General features: G+C 43.8%; 1 protein-coding gene across 1 annotated transcript in view; it reads right to left on the bottom strand.

Annotated features, from left to right (window-relative positions):
- The window catches only part of tmx4 (thioredoxin-related transmembrane protein 4), a 66,943-nt gene that overhangs the window by 22,017 nt on the left and 25,557 nt on the right, over nt 1-19,369 (bottom strand). Inside the window, exon 2 of the mRNA XM_085981711.1 lies at nt 3,687-3,802. Coding sequence (XP_085837837.1) covers nt 3,687-3,802 — 116 coding nt within the window. The remainder of the gene's footprint in view (nt 1-3,686; nt 3,803-19,369) is intronic.

Below are 19,369 nucleotides of genomic sequence, written 5' to 3'. Positions count from 1 at the left end.
CTCACGCTGCAGTGCGGGAACACCCACAAGAACATATCCAAACACCTACTGTATATACACCACTATACAGGCCGACCATGATGTGCAGTTCTTCATGAATCTATCCTTAAAAATCCTTACCACTTCGCAAAACATATTCTGTTATGCAAAGAATGGGTCATTTACAAAGCAAACTCAATTTTCTGAGAAATGTATTTAAATACACCAACAACTTATGTTTATATAGCATCTTTAACACGATAACACCCCTGTGAAGGGGCGTTTTATCAACAAAAAAAGTGATAACCGAGCCATATAAGGAGATATTAGGGCAGATGACCAAAAGCTTGGTTGAAGAGACAGGTTTTAAGGAGCATCTTAAAAGGAGGAAAGAGAAGTGATGAGGTGGAGAGATTTAGGGAGGGAATTCCAGAGCTTAGGACTGAGGCAGCTGAAGGCATGGCCACCAATGGTGATGCATTTAAATTTGGGGATGTTCAAAAGGCCAGAATAAGCAGAGCGCAGAGGTCTAGGGGGTCTAGGAGGAGATTACACAGATAAGGATGTAAAGACAGAATATCAATAAGGCCAAGGGGAAAACAGAATTTGGGATCAGTCTATTTCTTGAGAGAGTCAATGCCAGTTTATGGTGTCTAGTGCATGTAAAGAACGGTATATTTACTCAGTGTTTTGTACCAAATTACATTTAGAGAAGACCCTTGGGATTGACCCGTCTCAATTTATCTGTCTGAATATATTTGCACCTAGAGTGTGGATCAGCTAAGAGCGGTGCAATCCATTGGAAAATAAACTGAACTCTCTTTTTATTCCTTCTATTTCCACTCTGATTTCCTCCCCTTTTCATTCCTGCCCTCTCGGGGAGTATGGTTCCAGATGTTGGATGGCAGGCAGCAGCCCCTCTGATAACTCAGCCTAGACAACGACCATCGACAGCCTATTCATAGCAACTGAGCCCAATCCGGTCAGAACCCTCTGCCGAAATCTCCAGAATCTAGGACTTGTATCCACGGAGCAAAGCATTACGCCCGTTTCTCGTTTGGCAGCAAGGAGTGAAACATAGCGTGCTGAAATGGGTACTCATTTTCAGTCGATGATGCCAAGCAGTTTGACTGGAAACTTTATGCCAATCAAAAGAATAAGCAGCTTTCTGAGCCACATAATGAGTTTAAAGGGACATATTACTCAGGTGAGGTGAATAATTCAGTCTCAACTTCACACGGGTGCGCCAGGCAGCAGGAGTCGCTGGAAAAAAAAAAGCACGAGCCTCGACTAGTTTTCCCGTCTCTCACCTGGAAAGATGGAGGCCAGCTTGTGGTGACCACACAACTGGGCTGGATAAGATCACCTAACAAAGCACAGACCAGACCCGTGTGGCTCAGTGTCAGATCATGTACTGCAATCAAGTTTGGCCTTCGTTATCAATATTTGATTCAATGGACCAAATGGCCTCCTTCTGTGCTGTACTATTCCATAATTCTATAATTCAAATAAAACACAGTGCTAGGGCTGTGCATCTGCGTCTATGTGGAAACGCTTAGAATGACCTGAACAGCTTTGAACTGAAGGGCTACGCCTCCTCCAAGAGATGACAGAGATTGGCACCATGTTTGTCTAGCTAAGTCTGAAACATAGATGGCTAAAATCATCACAGGGCTTGATACGCAAGTGTTTACATTTACCACAAGCGAAATCTTTTAAGTAAAAGAAATTGGAATGCAGAGAAACCTATCACAGCATATACACAGTCAAAATAGGCACTTTAAAAATAAAAGAATGTCCAACTGTATGAAGTGTGTGGGCAGACATGAGGGCCACATAGTGTACATTATTCACATGGCAAGTTAGCTGCTCTGTAATAAATACTGCGTCTATCTGAACAACAGGGTTTTGTGTCACTTTATAGTAAACTGCTGCACAGGTAATGAGCTCACAGAACTTAACACCGTTTCTATTCAATGTCAGCTTGGCTTAGAGGCTGTGGGTTCACACGCCACTCCAAATAATGCATGGGAGTGCTGCACAGTCAGAGATGCCATCTTTTAGGTGACACGTTAAATTGAAGCCCTGTCTGGCCCTTAAAAGATCCTGCAACACTATTTGAAGAACAGCAGGGTGACCTCCGACAGCCTGGCCAACCTTCCTCTCAAATAACGCCAACAAGAACAGGTCAACTAGTCACTCATGTCATGTGCTGTTAGTGGGACCTTACCACTGGCGGGAACTTACTGTTCACAAATTGGCTAGTGTTTTGCCAACGTAACAGCATGAGTACAACTCAAAAGCAATTCATTGGTTGTGCAGTTCTTTAGTGCATCCTAAGGCCGTGACAAAACGCTATATAAATCCAAGTCCTTTGCTAGAACAGCTCCACTTTTGACTTTTGAGCTTAAAGCGAACATATAGGAGACAACATTTCCCCCCAGATTTAAGTTGCGTTTATTTCAGCCAAAGTTGCGTTTATTTCAGCCAATATTAAAATCAGGAACAACTTGTTCCCAACACTACGCTTTGTACTGATTTATTGTCCATAAAACATGAGAGCCTGGTTTGTGACATAGTAACAGGCCAAGATATAATGTCCAGATAATCCAATTGGCATGCAATGCATTTACACTTCAAAGATAATGAACATGCAGTTCTCTGAAAGACAGCAACATTGTGGTACTGCCCATGTATCTCTGCATTCAAGTCACACACAACTATTTTTTTCAAGCATGTGAAAATAAGATCCAATTAATATATTTCAATAACATGTTCTATTTTTTACTACAACTAGCTTTCAGAAGAATAGGACTGCAGAAACCCATGTTTTAATGAACCCAATTGACATAAACAAGTTACTTCAATTTAGTATATAAACAGAAAATGCTGGAAATACTCAGCAGGTCAGGCAGCATCTACGGAGAGAGAAACAGAGTTAACGTTTCAGGCCCAACCTGCTGAGTGTTCCCAGCATTTTCTGTTTTTATTTCAGATTTCCAACATCCGCAGTATTTTGCTTTTTTACTTCAATTTAGTACATATTTTAATACTTTCTCTTGTTCAGCACAAGTGTATCCTAAGGTTAAGTCTGACTAAGCTAACTTGCTTATCTAGGTCCTGAGAGTCGCTTTTGAGCTGTTAATGGCAGTGCAGATTACAGCAAAGTTATTCCATTTGCCTTCTCCTTCTGCAAGATACCTGGTTATACAAACGATTAGCAAGCATGCATAATTTACAATACAGGCATCAACACAAATTTCATTAAAAAGCAGCTGTTTGGAAAGACCCCCTTAATTATATATTGGAGACACAAGGGAATGGAACTGAACTGAAAATATACACATTTCATACGAACAATAATTTCAAAAGGCATATGGGACATTAGTATTTGGTACCACATGCAGAGGAAGCCACGGTTCAAAGCTACAAGTGTTGCATAATGCTGTGGTTTAATATTTGAGTTTAGTTTCGAGAAACTAATCACCAAGGTTATGGAAGTGTATTCTGCAAAAGCAATGAAGGACACTCTACACAGCATGTGGGTTTAAGACTGCACAGGTGGCCACAAAAGCTTACAGATACATTATACATCTGAATTTATCCCCTGCCCCTTCCAGAAAAGCCTTTAGAATGTAATGCCAAGTGTTTCACAAACTAGTTCAGGGGCAAACAAGCAGAGTTATAAAAGCTAACCGTCAGCATACCTGGCTCTCGAGTGACATCTACCTTTCCCACATGGATGCCAAGTTCTCCACGGGACTTTCCGAGGTGCTCCCAATCGGCCTGGATTTGCTTGCATGCTGGGCACCACGGGGCATGACTGCAGAGAAAAAAAAAAGTTTGAATTTGGACTTTTATTGAACTCAGGAAACGATAGAAGACTTGCATTTAAATAGCACCTTTCACAACCTCAGGACGTCTCGAAGCGCTTTACAGCCAAATGAAGTACTTTTGAAGTGTAGTCACTGTTGTAATGTAGGAAACAGGGCAGCCAATTTGTACACAACAAGCTCCCACAAACAGTCATGCGTTAAAGACCCGATAATCTGTTTTAGTGATGTTGATTGAGGGATAAATATTGTCCAGGACACCGGAGGTAATTCCCCTGCTCGTCTTCAAAATGGTGCCATGGGATCTTGTACGCCCACCTGAGAGCGCAGACGGGGCCTCGGTTTAACGTCTCATCTGAAAGACGGCACCTCTGACACTGCAGCACTCCCTCAGTATTGCACTGGAGTGTCAGCCTAGATTTTTGTGTTCAAGTTTCTAGAGTGGACTTGAACCCACAACCTTCTGACTCAGAGGTGAGAGTGCTACCAACTGAGCCACAACTGACAGAACAAGCACCATTTTTATGTAATCAGAGAATTTAACAAAACCTCACCATCATTGTTCTTTGCTCCTGCAACAAGTAAAAAAAGGTGTCAAACTATCCAGTCTGTACCTGTTTCCGCCCCCCAAATTGCCTCACCACAATTTCCATGACTACAAACACACTACAGATTTTTCATGTTTTTTCCAATGAATTTTGCATTCATTCAATAGAGGCGATTCGGTGCTGGGGATTGGAATGCTTCTCCTACTTTTGTTACCCAGTGTCGGCATCAAGTGTTACAAAAACCCGCCACTCAACCCTAATCAGTTCCCTCAGTCCAACCTCCCCACAAACCACTGCTCTGGCGTGACAACTTTTTTTCCCCCCTCTACTTCTCACACCAGTCATCCTTATGGCCTCTTGAGTGAGACTCAATGGAAAGCCACAAGTAAGAGTGTTATCACCGAGAGGCTGCGTTTGAATCCCGGCCCTTGATAGGAAAGGCAAGTATCCAACCCAGTTCAATCATTTGGAGTGGTGCAAATTGTTAGTGGCAATTGCCAGTAGTTTCTTGATAAGATTACTTAAGCAGTTTAAGTAAAGGGGAAAAGTTAAATATTTGGGATTCTGTTGGTTTAAGAGTAAAACAAGGTAACACTGTAGTAGGAGTTAATTGGCAGGCAGTGAAAACCAGTTCTCTAACCAATGACCAGGGGTGACTCATTTGGCTACAAACAAACAGTTTAAAAAGACTGGTGCTAGTGCGAGCAGCAGAGAGTGCCGTTGAGAGTTTGCTGCTGTTTTTGTTCTGTTTCTGGCCTTGTTTTGCCTGCCAGTCTCAGGATTAGCAGACATCGCGGAGGCGGAGCAGCGAGGAGAGGCCCAGTCGAGGCAGCAGCGGGTGTCGAGTCGAGCCGGAGCAGCGAGGCGAGGCGAGGCGAGGCAGCCTAAACAGGCTCCACAAACATTCCAAGGGGAGGTCAGAATTCAAAAGTGACATCACAGCCAAGCTGGTAGGTGATTGGCTGGTTGGTGAGTACTTTTCCTTCCCTTTTAAACTTTTATAAGTTGGTGAGTTCAATTAAATAGAGGTGTGATATTCATCATCTAGAATCGGGGCAGAGGGTATTTAAAAATAATAATAAATTTAATTAATTACATAGAATGGGAGAGCAGGTGATGTGTTACTGCTGCAATATGTGGGAGCTAGTGGACACCATTGATGTTCACAGTGATCACATTTGCAGTAAGTGTTGGCTGCTCGAGGAACTCCAGCTCCGTGTTGATGAGCTGGAATCCGAGCTTCAAACACTGCGACACATCAGGGAGGGGGAGAGTTATCTGGACTCTGCTCCAGGAAGTAGTCACACCAATTAGATTAACTAATTCAGATGTATTCCGTGGTCAGGGTCAGGAAGGTGTGACTATGAGTGAGGCAGGTACGGGGATCCAGGAGTTAGTGTTGGAGGAGCCGCAGCCCTTGCTCTTGTCCAACAGGTTCGAGGCTCTTACTCCCTGTGAGGACGGGAACAGGGGCTGCAGGGAAGATGAGCAACCTGGCCACAGCACCGTGGAACGAGGGGCCATTCAAGTGGGGGGGAATAAAAAGAAATGTTGTAGTGGTAGGGGATAGTATCATTAGGGGGATAGATAGGGTTCTTTGCAGCCGAGAGCGAGAGTCCCGAAGGCTGTGTTGCCTGCCCGGTGCCAGGGTTAAGGACATCTCCTCTGGGCTGGAGAGAAACTTGGAGGGGGAGGATACAGTTGTCGTGGTCCATGTTGGTACCAACGACATAGATAGGACAAGGAAAGAGGTTCTGCTGAGGGAGTATGAGCAGCTAGGGGCCAAATTAAAAAGCAGAACCACAAGGGTAATAATCTCTGGATTACTACCTGAGCCACGAGCAAATTTGGCTAGGGTAAATAAAATCAGAGAGTTAAATGCGTGGCTCAAAGACTGGTGTGGGAGAAATGGCACCAGTACTGGAACAGGAGAGAGCTGTTCTGTTGGGACAGACTTCACTTGACCAGTGCTGGGACTAGAATCCTGGCGAATCGAATAACTAGGGCTGTAGAGAGGGCTTTAAACTAATTAGTGGGGGGGAGGTTTCAAGAGAGCGAAAAATAAAAATGTCAGCGGAGAAGGCAATAGGGCAAGGTAGCAGTGGGGGAATTAAAAACCAGAGCGTGTCAGGAAGGGACAGAATGTATAAAGATAAAGGTAGAGTAGTAAAAGGGGTAAAAGCAGGAATAAATTGTCACAAAACATATTTAAAAGTTCTTTATCTGAATGCACGCAGCATTCATAACAAAATAGACGAGTTGACAGTACAAATAACTACACATGAGTATGATCTGGTGGCCATTACAGAAACATGGCTGCAAGGTGACCATGACTGGGAACTAATCATACAAGGGTATTTGACAATTAGGAAGGACAGACAGGAAGGAAAGGGAGGTGGGGTGGCTATGTTAATAAAGGATGGAATCACTGCAATAGTGAGAAATGATATTGGGTCAAAGGATCAGGATAGTGAAACAGTTTGGGTAGAGATAAGGAATAATAAGGGGAAAAAAGTCACCAGTAGGCGTAGTCTATAGGCCTCCTAAGTTGCAACTCTGTTGGTCGGAGTATAAATCAGGAAATAGTTGGGGCTTGTAATAAGGGAACAGCTATAATCATGGGGGATTTTAACTTTCATATTGACTGGACAAATCAAATTGGGCAGGGCAGCCTTGAAGAAGAGTTCATAGAGTCCATTAGGGATGGGTTCCTTGAGCAGTATGTAACAACCAACCAGGGGGCAGGCAATTTTAGATCTGGTCCTGTGTAATGAGACAGGATTAATAAATAAAAAGTGTCCTAGTAAAGGATCCTCTTGGAACGAGTAACCATAACATGGTTGAATTCCAAATTCAGTTGGAGGGTGAGAGAGTTGGATCTCAAATCAGCGTACTAAGCTTAAATAAAGGAGAATATGAAGGTATGAGAGCAGAGTTGACTAAAGTGGACTGGGAAAATAGATTAAAGTGTAAGACGGTACAGGAGCAGTGGTGTACATTCAAGGAGATATTTCTCAACTTTCAAGAAAAATATATTCCAATGAGGAAAAAGGGGCGTAAAAGAAAAGACAGCCATCCGTGGCTAAGTAAAGTAATAAAGGATAGTATCCGACTGAAAACAAGGGCATATAAAGTAGCCAAATCTAGTGGGAGGATAGAAGATTGGGAAGCATTTAAAAGCCAGCAAAGAATAACTAAAAGATTAATTAAGAAAGGGAAGATAGATTATGAAAGTAAACTAGCAAAAAATATAAAAACAGAGCGCAAGAGTTTCTACAGTTATATAAAAAAAAGGGTGGCTAAAGTGAATGTTGGTCCCTTAGAGGACGAGACCGGGAAATTAGTGGTGGGGAACATGGAGATGGCAGAAACGCTGAACAAATATTTTGTATCAGTCTTTACAGTAGAGGACACTAAAAATATCCCAACACTGGACAAACAGGGGGCTATGGGGTGGGGGGGGGAGGAGCTAAACACGATTAAAACCACTAAGGAGGTGGTACTCGGTAAGATAATGGGACTAAAGGCGGATAAATCCCCTGGACCTGATGGCTTACATCCTAGGGTCTTGAGAGAAGTAGCGGTAGGGATTATGGATGCATTGGTGGTAATTTTCCAAAACCCTGGATTCAGGAAAGGTCCCAGCAGATTGGAAAACTGCTAATGTAACACCCTTATTTAAAAAGGGAGACAGACAAAAGGCTGGAAACTATAGACCAGTTAGCCTAACATCTGTGGTTGGTAAAATGTTGGAGTCCATTATTAAGGAAGCAGTAACAGGACATTTGGATAAGCATAATTTAATCGGACAGAGTCAGCATGGTTTTACGAAGGGGAAGTCGTGTTTGACAAATTTGCTCGAATTCTTTGAGAACGTAACAAACAGGGTGGATAAGAGGGAACCAGTGGATGTGGTGTATTTGGACTTCCAAAAGGCATTTGACAAGGTACCACACAAAAGATTACTGCACAAGATAAAAAATCACAGGATTGGGGGCAATGTACTGGCATGGGTGGAGGATTGGCTATCTAACAGAAAACAGAGAATTGGGATAAATGGTTCATTCTCTGGTTGGCAATCAGTAACTAGTGGTGTTCCGCAGGGGTCGGTGCTGGGACCCCAACTCTTTACAATCTATATTAACGATTTGGAGGAAGGGACCGAGTGCAACGTATCCAAGTTTGCCGACGATACAAAGATAGGAGGGAAAGCAGTGAGTGAGGAGGACATAAAAAACCTGCAAAAGGACATAGACAGGCTAAGTGAGTGGGCAAAAAAATTGGCAGATGGAATATAATGTTGGAAAGTGTGAGGTTATGCACTTTGGCAGAAAAAAATCAAAGAGCAAGTTATTATCTAAATGGAGAGAAACTGTAAAGTGTTAACAGTACAAAGGGATCTGGGGGTCCTGGTGCATGAAACACAAAAAGTTAGTATGCAGGTACAGCAGGTGATCAGGAAGGCCAATGGAATCTTGGCTTTTATTGTAAGGGGGATGGAGTATAAAAGCAGGGAAGTCTTGCTGCAGTTATACAGGGTACTGGTGAGGCCACACCTGGAATACTGCGTACAGTTTTGGTTTCCATATTTAAGAAAAGATATACTTGCTCTCGAGGCAGTTCAGAGAAGGTTCACTTGGTTGATTCCGGAGATGAGGGGGTTGACTTATGAGGAAAGGTTGAGTAGGTTGGGCCTCTACTCATTGGAATTCAGAAGAATGAGAGGCGATCTTATCGAAACATATAAGATTGTGAGGGGGCTTGATCGGGTGGATGCGGTGAGGATGTTTCCACTGATGGGTGAGACTAGAACTAGGGGGCATAATCTTAGAATAAGGGGCTGCCCTTTCAAAACTGAGATGAGGAGAAACTTCTTCACTCAGAGGGTCTATGGAATTTACTACCTCAGAATTGTGGAAGCTGCGACATTAAATAAATTTAAAAAACAGAGATAGGCAGTTTCCTAGCTGATTAGGGAATAAGGGGTTACGGGGAGAGGGCAGGGAAGTGGACGTGAGTCTTAGTTCGGATCAGCCATGATCCTATTGAATGGCGGAGCAGGCCCGAGGGGCCGTATGGCCTACTCCTGCTTCTTATGTTCTTATGTTTATATTCAAGACCTAGCCTTTGTCAATGTGCAACACGTGCATTACAATTCAAAGATCAGGAAACAGCTGAAGTGATACTGAGCAACGGGATTTAAAATATCCAAGAACTGCATTTGCACTGAAAATGCTTCAGTGTGGATTGTTCATAGTAACAAACGCAGCACATAAGCGGACACTTTAAGAAGTAGAAATAGAGCAGTGGTTTAAAAAAAAAAGCCTTTAAGCTCATCCCTCTTCTCCAGTAATCACACTCCTATCCATTGGAATGCACCAGCTCTGTCTCCGTGCAATCTGCAAGAACAAAATTCAGTGAGTGGCCACCCAGTGCAGAAGACTTTTAGTAGCACAATAAATAAAACGCATTTAAAAGAAAAACCACTTACTGGAATTAGAGGATGTGCAAATGGTGATCAAAGTGTTTGGGGGGGGGGGGGGGGGGGGCAGCAACAATTAGGAGCTCCCATTCATAAAGAAATTATTAAAATGAAGTGTCTCGAGAATGGATTTTCCATACTTTGTAACTCCACCAGTTCCTACTGAGCATCCTCAGTTTACAAAATTAAAAATCTATTGAGACACCTCAAAATCTTATTTACCTCCAGTGCTTGGACACTTACGAACTAGTGAAATTGAGAGTACAGAAGGGCAGTGGTGCAACAGAATGGTCTAACGTGTGATGACTGATAATTTGTTAATTCTCATCCTTGTTTTCAAATCCCTCCGTGGCCTTGCCCTTCCCCATCTCTGTAATCTCCTCCAGCCCTATAACCCTCAGCGATACCTGCGCTCCTCCAATTCTGACCTCTTGAGCATCCCTGATTTTAATTGCCCTACCATTGGCGGTTGTGCCTTCAGCTGTCAAGGCCCTAAGCTCTGGAATTCCCTCCGTAAACCATCTCTATCTTTCTCTCCTCCTTTAAAACGCTCCCTAAAACCTACCTCTTTGACCAAGCTTTTGGTCATCTGCCCGAACATCTCCATGTGGCTTGGTGTCAAATTTTGTTTGACAACGCCCCTGTGAAACACCTGGAGATGTTTTACTGTGTTAAAGGCACTACATAAATACAAGTTGTTGTTGTTGTTAATCTTTGCCACTGTACTTTGTAAGCCAATCATTCGGCCTGTAGGTGTGTCAAAAATCAGCAAGCTTTCTTTAAAGTAGCTGACAATTTTTGACAAACTTGCCAGTTAAATCTCCAAATCCATTCCTAGCACATCTCTGCTTCGGTCCGCTTCTCCAGCATGCTCCGTATCTACTGCATCCCTCTCCTTCCCATCCACTCACACTTCGACTCCACTTGGCTTGCTCTCACAGCAGCAGTGTGTCCACATTGTTTTTAGAATTCCAGAATGGGGAGGTAGCTGGCAATCTTTCATGTTTTTGAACAAGGTACATTACAAACAATCTTTTCCTCACTATCTGTAGTTTTATCACCGACCTCTCTTTGTGCAGCTTGTGTGGCGGGGGGCATGGGACAGGGAGCCCCGATGGTATAGTACACTTACAGGACCACGGGCTCAATCCGCCACTCTTGGTCTAAGCGGCACTATTGTGAGGGGGATGCACACAGGAGCCAAGCACCTCCTCTCAAGGCAGCAGAGGAAAAAACAGGCAGGAGAATCATCTACAGGCTGCTGTCCTACACTGTCTAGAAGCCACAGAGCAGCAATGACAAACTCCTGGAAGCACCTGCACACCACCTTGGCTGCAAGAGGTATATGACTCAATGAGGCTCACCAATCTTCAGGTGCCACCTAGTTTATAAACAAATAGCATTGCCTAATTTCCAATGGTAATCACCTAGTACCTCCCTATCTTTGTAACCTCCTCCAGCTTCACAACCCTCCGAGATCTCTGCGCTCCTCCACTTCTGGCCTCTTGCGCATCCCCAGTTTTCTTTGCTCCACCATTGGCAGCTGTGTCTACCTCTCTCTCCTCCTTTAAGACACTCCTTAAAATCTACCTCTTTTGGTAACCATGCCCGAATATCTCCTTATGTAGTTCAGTGTCAAATTCTGTTTGATGATCACTCCCGTAAAATGCCTTGGGACATTTTACTAAGTTAAAGGCCCTATATGAATACAAGTTGCTGTTTACAACCCTACCTCTTTCATCATTGTGATGGAGGCCACCACAACAAATCAGACGACTACTGCTAGACAGTCTCAAGTCGAATCATCATTCAATTGGAACCGCAGTATTACCTGAAGCATTCTGACTCAAACGATATTGAATAAACCCAGCCGATACGTTATGGGCATGCTTAAAATTCACTGCAAACTTGTAAATTGTCGACAGGAATGTATTTAAAACGGACATTTAACAAAGCTTACTATGAACGCTTTCAAATCGCTTCTTAACAACACAGTTATTTTTCATGTTTAACTGTTAGCCTGGGCTACAATCTTCAAGAGAATCAAGATTAGAACGTCATATCATAATCAGAGAAAGTCGAATACAAGAAACTCTTTTAACCGGCACCTAAATAGCCGGAAATCTCTCTTAACCGGCAAAATTCAGGAGTAGGGTCAGGTAAGTTTTACTATATATTAGTGGCCGTGTAAACGGGGTTCCTGGATCTGTGGCCGTGCAACAGGGACTCGTGCACAAGTGCCGTGTAACTGGGGCTCCTGCACCTGTGACCGTGTACGGGGCTCTCGTACCTTGGTAAGTATATCTCTCTGTAATCCGGACTTTTTGATCAACCGGTGCTGGATAAAAAAGTTTCCTGTATTGCTCAGAAATGCAAGTAAGTTTTTCTCCTATATCTCCTAGAAACTGGCGTTTAAAAATTTCATACACAAGTCAAGTTTTCAAAGGACTAAATATAAAAAGGTTTTACAGCTTTTATACTGTCAAGCACCAATTTTAAGCAAATATAGTTATGAGCAGGTGAGTTGCATTGTGCTGATAATGTTACAACCACTTCATTATTTGTTTAAGTGAATTCCTGAAAGGTGTCTCATTGCTTTAAAACTGTTTGCCTAGTTATATATACACACGCAGGGATAAATTATCCATTGAAGTGCTGATATTCTGCCACAAGTGCAATTCAGCATGAATAATGAACTGAAAGCAACTTCAAAATGAACCATCTCCCAATTTTAGAAGGGCCCATTTTGGCGAAAGCGATATATCGTCATACTGCGTGCAATGGACTGAATTTCATTAGGGCTCTCAAATTCTGAGGTATCAAGTACAGCATTAAAAAGTCGCAAACTATGGAAAAGGAACCAACATTCACAGTCTATGCTTCACATAAGCCACAACCAGATAAGAACATAAGAAATAAGAGCAGGAGTAGGCCATAGAGCCCCTTGAGCCTGCTCCTCTATTCAATAAGATCATAGCTGAGCTTTGACCTCAACTCCACTTTCTCGCCCGATCGCCATATCCCTCGATTCCCCTGGAGTCCAAAAATCTATCGATCTCAGCCTTGCATATACTCAACGACTGAGCATCCACAGCCCTCTGGGGTAGAGAATTCCAAATATTCACAACCCTCGGAGGGAAGAAATTTCTCCTCATCTCAGTCCTAAATGGCCGACACCTTATCCTGAGACTATTTCCCTTAGTTCTAGACTCTCCAGCCAGGGGAAACAACCTCTCAGCATCTACTCTGTCAAACCCCCTCAGAATCCTATATGTTTCAATGAGATCACCTCTCATTCTTCTAAACTCCGGAGAATATAGGTCCAGATACAGGTCATTGGACTCCCAATTGGGACACCCACCCAGGGCAGTAGTGAACTAACAATCTCACATGGTTTTCAATAATTAAATCAACGCAGAAAAAAAACCTGATACCTCAATCAATAATTGCCACATTTTCATGTAAATATGATGTAAAAATGATCACATCAGCCGTGGCTCCATGGTAGCACTCTCACCTCTGAGCCAGAAGGTTGTGGGTTCAAGTCCCACTCCAGAGACTTGAGCACAAAAAATCCAGGCCGACACGCCAACGCAGTGCTATGGGAGTGCTGCACTGTCGGAGGGGCCATCTTTCAGGCGAGACGTCAAACCGAGGCCCCGTCTGCTCTCAGGTGGACGTAAAAGATCCCATATCACTAGTCGAAGAGCAGGGGAGTTACCCCCTGGTGTCCTGGCCAATATTTATCCCTCAACCAACATCACTAAAACAGACTATCGAGTCATTATCACATTGCGGTTTGTGGGAGCTTGCTGTGCACAAACTAGCTGCCGCGTTTCCTACATTACAACACTGACTACACATCAAAAAAGTACTTCACGGACTGTAAAGCGATTTGGGACATCCGGAGGTTGTGAAAGACGCTATATAAGGGTAGAAGGATTAGAGGGGAGTTGAGGAGAACTTTTTTCACCCAGAGGGTGGTGGGAGTCTGGAACTCTGCCTGAAAGGGTGGTAGAGGCAGAAACCCTCATCACATTTAAAAAGTACTTGGATATGCACTTGAGGTGCTGTAACCTACAGGGCTATGGACCAAGAGCTGGAAAATGGGATTCGGCTGGATAGCTCCTTTTCGGCCGGCACAGACACAGTGGACCGAATGGCCTCCTTTTGTGCTGTAAATTTCTATGATTCTATGATAAATGCAAGTCTGTCTTTCTTTTATAAATGTAGTAAACCTGAACTTCTGACGGTTATAAATTTTAATGGAATATGTTAAACACCAACATGTTGAAACATGGCCTAACTAACCCATATTAATATGGCACAACAACCCAGTCCCTAAGGCTGTGTCATTAAGTAGGCCTGCATCCCTCCTGTGCCATCTGGTCTGAAGCTGACTGGGGCCAGAGCAGAACAGTCGGACTTGGTCATAGTTAGGTGCAATACTCATATTTCCCCCAAAACACAATTATTTTGACGGAAGTTTCTTTTTTTGAAGTCCGCCTGGGTGATTAACATTCAGACCATGCTGGATGGAAGATACACCATGATACTATCCGAGACTCCCACCCCCTAAAAAGCTGTTTAAGGCTGGGGGGTTAATTAAAAATTTCAAAACTGAGATAGACAGCTTTTTGTTGGGCAAGGGTATTAAGGGTTATGGAACCAAGGCTGAATGGCCTACTCCAGTTCCTATGTACAATGGGTTCGATATCGGTTTGTACCGGTCATGGAGCACTGTACAACATAAACTGGGCACAAGTTTTCCTGGTTAACCTGCAGGAATAATATTGCAATCCGCTTGTGAAAGCATCATCATTCATTCAGAGCATAAATGATACTACATAAACCACAACGATAACTGCTACCGGCTGAACTGACCAATAATCCATACATTGTAGCTGTACATAAATATCAAGTAGCATCTGTCAGGCAGCAATCTACTCCCAGAGTGGACAGGACAGTTATAAAGCACTCAAATTCCATTCTCAGTCCAGGACACCATTTGAGAAGTTTATTGCCCGATCATTAGCAACAGGCATTTAATATTCACTTTTAACGACTCAATTTTCACCTTTGTTTGGAAAGAGAAGGTATTGAGGGACATTGTGGGAAGGCAGTCATGAGGGGTCAATCATTAAAAAAAAAGATGGACTTGTTGGAATAAATGGTCTTTATTCCGTTCCTAAAGATTCTTCTCGCGCTATTTCTCCTCCATTTCATCCACGCTCACTGGATACATCACATTATTTCTCAACACTTTAAAATCACGCAAAGCATACGAGGCTCAGGGCTCAATTTTAATAGCCGAGGAGGCGGGTCGGAAGCGAAAATCGGAAAAAACAGCTTCAGACTGCGAACCCGCCTCCATCCGATTTTCGTGAGTTTCGGGTCAGCCGCTCCCGAACTGATCCAACGGGAAACAGTGGGACAGGTAGTCAAGGCAGTTAACAGCCTATTAACTGCCTTGCTAATCCTATTTTTATCGTGGTTTCCCATTTGTGTGCTGCTGGCTCCTGTTTCCCATCTTGTCAGAACAGGCCAGCTGCAAAGAGACAAGTTTCTCGAGGACATGACTTGTCGTCATTGGTGCAGCACTTTAAAGGCGCTCCTGTAATATGGCCGACATTCAAATGCAACAACTTTGTTGTTGGAGGTTTAGGATAAGATTTTGCAAATCTACTGACCTTGTGACTGTTCAAGCTGACACCCATCTGCAGTGTGACCTGATTGGAATAATTTCAGGCCACTGAGTGTGCGCTTGCAAGCTTCTAGCCTCAACTGAAATCTATAGCAACGGGATGGGAACCATTTACATCCTCTCATCCTGGTCGTCAGATTCGGAGGAAGAGCAGCCACGGCAGCTGCACAACCAGCCACAACAGCAGCACCAACCTCCTCCTCACCCACCTGATGCACAGGGCGGAGGGCCTCAGCTTTTGACAAAATTGCTGGCCAGGAGGCCAGCAATGGCATTATTATGCGCCAGGTTGACACCATCCCACACCAGCACCGTGAAGCATCCCTTTAATGTCCAAGCCATTCCATGCACACGCATCACTATAGATTTGGGGGGGAGAAAGAGTTAAGACTGAATAATCACTGGAACTCAGTAAGACACTTCTCAATGTGCGTGCAGATCTGTCCAATAAGGGGCACTTTTTGAAAAAAAAAAGAGATTTCACTGTATGACAACACATTACCAGAAACTTCACATGGGCATTGGCTAAACCTCTCAAGTGCCTACCCTTGTGTGTTGTTAGTTGGTATGCTTGCAGTAGGATGAAGGCGAGTGGGAGGGGTGGCTAGGTGAGATGGGGGAAGTGATAAAGTAGATAGAGAGGGTTGGGTGGGGGTGCAAGGTAAGTTTGTGTCCTGGGGAGGTCTCTTCCGCTGTTGGAAGGGAAGAGAACCTCCCTACGTGCTGTGACTCCCTCCATAAGCATAAGGAGGGAGTCATTGGAGAGCCTGGGTGTAAGTGTTCACAGCACCTCAATGCTGTCGAACACTGACAGATCAACTGACAAAATAAAATTGTGCATGATCCCTTTAAGGAAACCAGCAGATGATGCGTCATCAAAATGATGTCATCAGACCTGCTTCTGGTTAATTGGTCAGTAAACTCGCAGGGCGGGCTTAACGAGACCAATCAAGGGAAAATCACATCTGCAGAGCAGAGGCAGCTGGGGGGCGGGACCGGAACCCGGAAACCAGCTGACCCGCCCCCATCCCACCTCCAGAATTAAATTTGCGGCCTTAATCTCAGGTTATGCTCGTTAAATGACCAGTTAAACATTATAACCAGCAAAAAACTAATCAAGTACCTCATCATCAAGCCAGTCAGAATAGACATAGGACTATACACCGTGCACATTACATGTTGGTTTATGGAACTACACTGACACTTTGTCCAAAGTCAAAACAGGAAGATAGATCTTCAGTTTAGCTCTGCAGTTAGAATCATAGAATGATACCACACAGAAGGAGGCCATTTGGTCCATCGTGCCTGTGCCAGTTCTTTGGTAGAGCTATCCAATTACAGGAAACTTTCAATTAACCGGCCCCTAAATAACCGGAACGCTCCATCCACCGGCAAAATTCAGGAGTCGGTTCAGGTAACTTTTTTTTACTTTTAGTTACTTTTTTTTTTTATAAATTGATTTGTTGCTGTGCAAGGGTGTAGCTGAAGCTGTTGCTAAGCTACAGAGACGCTTGCAACTTGTGCCGATTGTTTTGAAGCTGAAGCAACAGGGTTGTTGTTTTATACGGAGCTCTGAGCTCCGTATCTTTTACTATAGCGTTCGGTTATCCGGAATTGTTGATGAACCGGCAACACGTCGGTCCCGTCCGTGCCGGATACCAGAAAGTTTCCTGTAGTCCCATTCCCCTGCTCTTCCCCCATATCCCTGTAATTTGTTTCCCTTCAAGTATTTATCCAATTCTCTTTTGAATGTTATTGAATTTGCTTCCACTGTCCTTTCAAGCAGTGCCTTCCAGGTCACAACAACTTGCTGTGTGAAAAATGTTTTCCTCATGTCTCCTCTGGTTTTTTTGCCAATCACCTTAAATCTGTGTCCTCTGGTTACCGACCCTTCTGCCACTGGAAACAGTTCCTCCTTATTCACTCTTTCATTATTTTGAACACATCTATCAAATCTCCTCTTCACCTTCTCTGTTCAAAGGAGAACAACCTCAGCTTCTCTAGTTTCTCCGCTATCTAAAGTCCAGCATCCCTGGAGAGACATACAATGGTTTGAAAAAAATATAATCGACTTGGGTTTGTTTTGATTGAAAACTATAATCTACTTAAGTGTGCTTAGTGCTAAAACACATCAGATATAGTGCCTATACTGAACCAGCAAAGAATAACTTCTGTAGTAAGGCAACACAATAATCAAGATATTTAACGATTTCAATAAAAGATGTCCAATTACATAAATAACCTGTATGTGTAGCCCCTTCCAGTGTTCATGAATCTGTCTCAAGCACGCCTGTCAGAACCAGCGGAAGCAAATGATACTGATCAGAAATTCATGCAGGACAACTTGTGTATTTTAGGCTGCAGTGACAGGAAACAGTTAAAATCAAACTGGAGATAATAGATCCAAATTGGCGGGACTCTGCTGGCAATGTGGAGTCTCGCCAAGGTTGAGCGCGAGTCATATCCTCTCCATCACCAAGACCGCCTACTTCCACCTCCATAACATCACCCGTCTCCACCCCTGCCTCAGCTCATCCGCTGCTGAAACCCTCATCCATGCCTTTGTCACCTCTAGACTCGACTATTCCAACGCTCTCCTGGCCGGCCTCCCATCTTCCTCCCTCCGTAAAATTCAGCTCAAAAAACTCTTGTGGCCTGTATCCTTACTCACACCAAGTCCCGTTCACCCAGCTCATGCTCGCTGTCCTACATTGGGTCCCGGTCCAGCAACACCTCAATTTTAAAATTCTCATCCTTGTGTTCAAATCCCTCCACGGCCCGGCCCCCCTCTATCTCTGTAACCTCCTCCTGCCCGCCAACCCTCCAAGATCTCCAATTCTGGCCTTTTGCGCAGCCCCGATTTTCATCTTTCCACCATTGGTGGCCATGCCTTCAGCTGCCTCGGTCCTAAGCTCTGGAATTCCCTCCTTAAACCTCTCTGCCCCTCTCTCCTCCTTTAAGTCGCTCCGTAAAACCTACCTCTTTGGCCACACTTTTGGTCACCACTCCTGTGAAGTGCCGTGGGATGTTTTTACTACATTAAAGGCGCAACATAAATACTAGTTGTTGTTATAACATGTCCAATCCACTGGACCGGCCTGCTGTAGATTCCTGAAGTTAAGTTTCTGTTAGAAAAGCGAACATTAAAATTGGGTCTATTTAAGAAATAGTAATTGCTGTTTAGTTGCATTTTGCTCCCTGCATTAGTTCCTGCTGCTGTGGATGATGACATTTTTCCATCATTTTTAAAAAAATGACTCCCCTCACCCCTCCCCCCCCTTCCCCTACCCTGTGTGTGAAAAGGGGCCTCCTGATTTCACTCCTAAATGGCCAAGCTCTAATTTTTTGATTGTGCTCCTCGTTCTGGATCCCCCCACCAGAGCAAATAGTTTTTCCTGTATCTACCCATTGAATCCTTTTGTCATTTTAAACATCTCGATTAGATCACCCCTCAACCTTCTGAATTCAAGGGAATACAAGCCAAGTTTAAGCAACTAGTCCTCATAATTTAATCTGCGCGGTACCCCCTCCAAGGACAATACATCTTTCCTGAGGGACAGTGCCCCAAAACTGAATGCAATACTCCAGATGGGGTCTGGCCAAGGCTCTATACAACTTAATAACTTCCTCCCCTTAGTATTCCAGCTCGCTCACCTGAAGAAAAAGGCCAACATTCCATTATCATTTTTGATTATTTTTTGTAGCTGCCCACTAGTTTTTAAGCGATGTGTGTACATGGACACCAAAATCTCTGCTCCTCCAGTTCCTAGTTTCTCACCATTAAGAAAATACGTCTTTCTTTCTTGGATCCAGAATGGGTGAC

Source organism: Somniosus microcephalus, chromosome 3 (genome assembly GCF_052327205.1).
Source record: "Somniosus microcephalus isolate GS21.2 chromosome 3, FLI_Smic_1.0, whole genome shotgun sequence".
Lineage (NCBI taxonomy): Eukaryota > Metazoa > Chordata > Chondrichthyes > Squaliformes > Somniosidae > Somniosus > Somniosus microcephalus.
This window is presented reverse-complemented; position numbering and strand designations above follow the sequence as displayed.